The sequence below is a fragment of the Mus pahari genome, chromosome 8 (genome assembly GCF_900095145.1).
Source record: "Mus pahari chromosome 8, PAHARI_EIJ_v1.1, whole genome shotgun sequence".
Lineage (NCBI taxonomy): Eukaryota > Metazoa > Chordata > Mammalia > Rodentia > Muridae > Mus > Mus pahari.
Genome location: NC_034597.1, coordinates 11,915,072 through 11,918,624, shown reverse-complemented (window position 1 = coordinate 11,918,624; position 3,553 = coordinate 11,915,072). Strand labels below are relative to the sequence as shown.

Below are 3,553 nucleotides of genomic sequence, written 5' to 3'. Positions count from 1 at the left end.
AAAGAAAAGAAAGGAAGGAAAGTCTGAATAAAGTCATGGAAATTTAGTTTCTCCAGAGAAACTTCTCCGTTACAGTGGCAAGGTACAGATGACACAGGTCTAGGACACAAGTTGGTGACAGGCTGGCCTAGGTGCGTGAGGTCTGAGTTCACTCTCCAGCACTGTAGGAAGGGAAGGGGTGCAGGGTCATATTTGTGGGAAGGAATCCCGACTCAGGCTTCAGGCTTAGTGCTTGCTTATCCTCACTGAAGCAGCACCCTCAGTGTGTGTGTGTGTGTGTGTGTGTGTGTGTGTGTGTGTGTGTTTCGTGTTTAGTCTTTTCCCTAGGTCACAAACTGAGTGCTGGAAAGAGAAGGAAAGACAATATAGTCTTAAATCATCTCGAGCCCTTCTGGGATTTAACTACTTCACCACCTCTGGTTGCCTGCAGAATATTCCAAGGAAGACCTATGTTCCCACTTCCCTCATCCCTTCAGAGCTTAAAAACAAAGACAGAACCCTAACTTTTGGGCTGAGGATTTGTCTCCATGGTAGAGCATGTGTCTGCCAAGCATGAAGCCCTAGGTTTGATCTTCAGCAACAACGGCCACTAAAAAGTCAACCTCTGCCTGCCACACACGGGAGTGCATGTCTGTAGGTGTTGGAGAGATGGATCAGTGCTGCTCATCCGGAAGACCCAGGCTTGATTCCCCGCACCCATTTGGCAGCTTACCACAGTCTAGCTTCAGTTCCAGGGACCCACACCCATAAAAAAAAATGCCTTCACACGAATTCGAAAGCATATAAAATGTTATTTTTCTGTGAGAACTGAGCAACTCAAATGTGAGTTGAGAACTGTTAATATTTTGGCAGTAAGATAAATCACCCTGGCACATTTGGCAGTTCCTATAAATGCAACATCAGCCAGTCCAGGCCGGAGGATGTTTGTTCCTACTGTAGGATCCCAAACCAATCAGCTACACCCAAACCTATCAGCACCCTCCCTTCAGCTTTCCACAGTTAGCATTTCATCAATCAACTCTTCTTACAGTTTTTGTTTTGTTTTTAAGTGACGGTGTCTGGTGTGTTTTCCCGGTTGTCCTGGGCAAAGCGATGCTTTCGCCTCTGCCTCCGTTGTAGCTTGAACAAGTACAGGTACAAGCTGCTTTATCCAGTTCACACCAGCATTTTGGTGGAGCGTTAGAAGGCACCTCTTTTGGCAGTGGAACTTCTCAGAGAGCCTCTGCCCTGGGAGGCTTTGTCACCTCCCTTCGCGGTTCATCTCCAGAGTGTCCTGCAGCGATGCTCAGGAGGGATGCAGACGGCTCCATTTGAGCTAAGCAGCCAGGGAAGAACAGCTCTGCGTCTCCACCCACTTCTTAATCAAGTGGTGGGCAACAGCTAACTTTGGAGGCAGCAACAGTTGGGAAGCCTCACTCGGCTGCAGAGCCAAGGAGCCCTTTCTCCTCAGGGCTGTAACAACCTCATCAAGACGGAACCAGGCGGCTGCCTCTAGTTCCTTCAAGTTCACCTGAATCTGAAAGACAAGGAAGGGGTATAGGGTGGGGGTAAAGTTAGGAACTATGAAATATAAAACACTATGGCCAAAGTGAGCAAATTCATAGGGAACTGTGCAGTCTTAGATGGGAACACCTGGGACCAATGGCTAGGCTAAAATCAGTTCTAGATAATGTTCAAAAACTGAACAGAGAATTAAATGTATTTTGAAATAGTTCTAAAAAAGATAAATTTATATATATATATATATATATATATATATATATATATATATATGATTTATTTATTTATTATATGTAAGTACACTGTAGCTGTCTTCAGACACTCCAGAAGAGGGCGTCAGATCTTGTTACGGATGGTTATGAGCCACCATGTGGTTGCTGGGATTTGAACTCCAGACCTTCAGAAGAGCAGTCAGGTGCTCTTACCCACTGAGCCATCTCACCAGCCCCCGATAAATTTTTTAAAACCCTATTTGTACAATAGTTATAATTTAAAAAAAAAAATCCTTCTTGTCCAAGGCTGATGGCATTTGTTAAGCTCAGATTCAGTCCCCAGTGTACACACACATAAAATTCTAAAGCAGACACTTAAACTATCTAGTAGCAAGGCATGGGTGAGTGTGTCTGCATCAAGTATATAACCCTTTCAATTAAAAAGGAGCTGCAGGGTCAGTGGGATGGCTTAGTGGGTAGAAGCACTTGCTGCCAATCTGAGTGTGTTTCCCAGGGTGCATACGACCAAAGGAGAGGACAGACTTCCGAAACTTGTCTTGGATGTCCATATATGTCCACACACAAATACAGGCAATTTTTTTTTTTAAAGAATCAACATTCATACAAATGCTATTCTCTTTAAAGGATAAAGGTTAATGATAACAAAGCAAGAAGCAAAGTAAACACAGACTGTCCCAGGAAATGGAAGCAGATTAGAGAGCCCATAAAAATCAGAGGACAGAGCAGGCAAACCAGGCAGGGCCATCAGTGACTTCCATCTGTCAGACATGCCACAAACAAGCAAGGTGAATTTAGGTAAGACATCAAAGTCCCTGTCAACCAGAGGTTCCTATAGTTTTATATCACTAGTCCCAACATCCTCAGTTTCTTGGGTGGGAACACCAATCCTAAACCATTAAGTGAGGTATATATGTGCATTCTATTTTTTTTTTTTTAAGATTTATTTATTTATTATATGTAAGTATACTGTAGCTATCTTCAGACACTCCAGAAGAGGGCGTCAGATCTTGTTACAGATGGTTATGAGCCACCATGTGGTTGCTGGGATTTGAACTCTGAACCTTTGGAAGAACAGTCGGGTGCTCTTACCCACTGAGCCATCTCACCAGCCCGTGCATTCTATTTCTATGTAAGGAACTGTGAAAAACTGACAGTGAAAAACATATCACAGCATACATGGAGTTGGCACATGGATACACACGCAAGAGTGAAGCTGGACTCCTTGTACCACAATCCAATGCAGAATGGATTAAAAAGTAAAAGCGTGTAGGAGTTGTGATAGTGGGTGGGGCACTGCCTTTTTATAGATGTGCCTTTAAAAGCAAAGGCAGGAAAAGCTAAAGCAGTCAGAGTGAGGTCAGAATAGAAACCTAGGCAGCAAAGCAAGCACAGAGCACAAAAGCACGTATAAGGTGAGAGGAGGTTTGCAGAACAAATATAAAGAATTAATGTCCAAAATCTGTAAGGATCCCTTGCAGCTCAACAGCACAGCGGGATGTATAGGAGCTCAGCCGGTACCATGCACCTTTGAGGTTCTGCGTCCAGACCCTAGCACTGGAAAAAGACAAAAACACTCTAGCAGATGGCTCTTAAAAGAAGAAATTGTTTATAACTTTTTGTTTTTGTTGTTGAGACAGGGTTTCTCTGTGTAGCCCCACCTGTCCTAGAACTCCCTTTGCAGACCAAGCTGCCCTTGAACTCAAGACATTTACCTGCAGCCAGGCGTGGTGGCGCACGCCTTTAATCCCAGCACTTGGGAGGCAGAGGCAGGCAGATTTCTGAGTTCGAGGCCAGCCTGGTCTACCAAGTGAGTTCCAGGA

At 44.3% G+C, this 3,553-nt stretch overlaps 1 protein-coding gene across 7 annotated transcripts in view; it reads right to left on the bottom strand.

Moving 5' to 3' along the window:
- Positions 1-782: 782 nt before the first annotated feature.
- Nudt13 (nudix hydrolase 13) overlaps positions 783-3,553 on the bottom strand; it is a 25,196-nt gene continuing 22,425 nt past the window's right edge. For 4 of the 7 annotated variants that reach the window (XM_029541623.1, XM_029541624.1, XM_029541622.1 and 1 more), the window contains one exon: positions 1,020-1,516. In XM_029541623.1, the coding sequence (XP_029397483.1) occupies positions 1,316-1,516 (201 nt within the window). In that variant the 3' untranslated portion in view covers positions 1,020-1,315. Of the gene's footprint in view, positions 1,517-3,553 lie in introns of all 7 variants that reach the window. The other 3 variants (XM_029541625.1, XM_029541628.1, XM_029541629.1) reach the window with 1 other exon arrangement.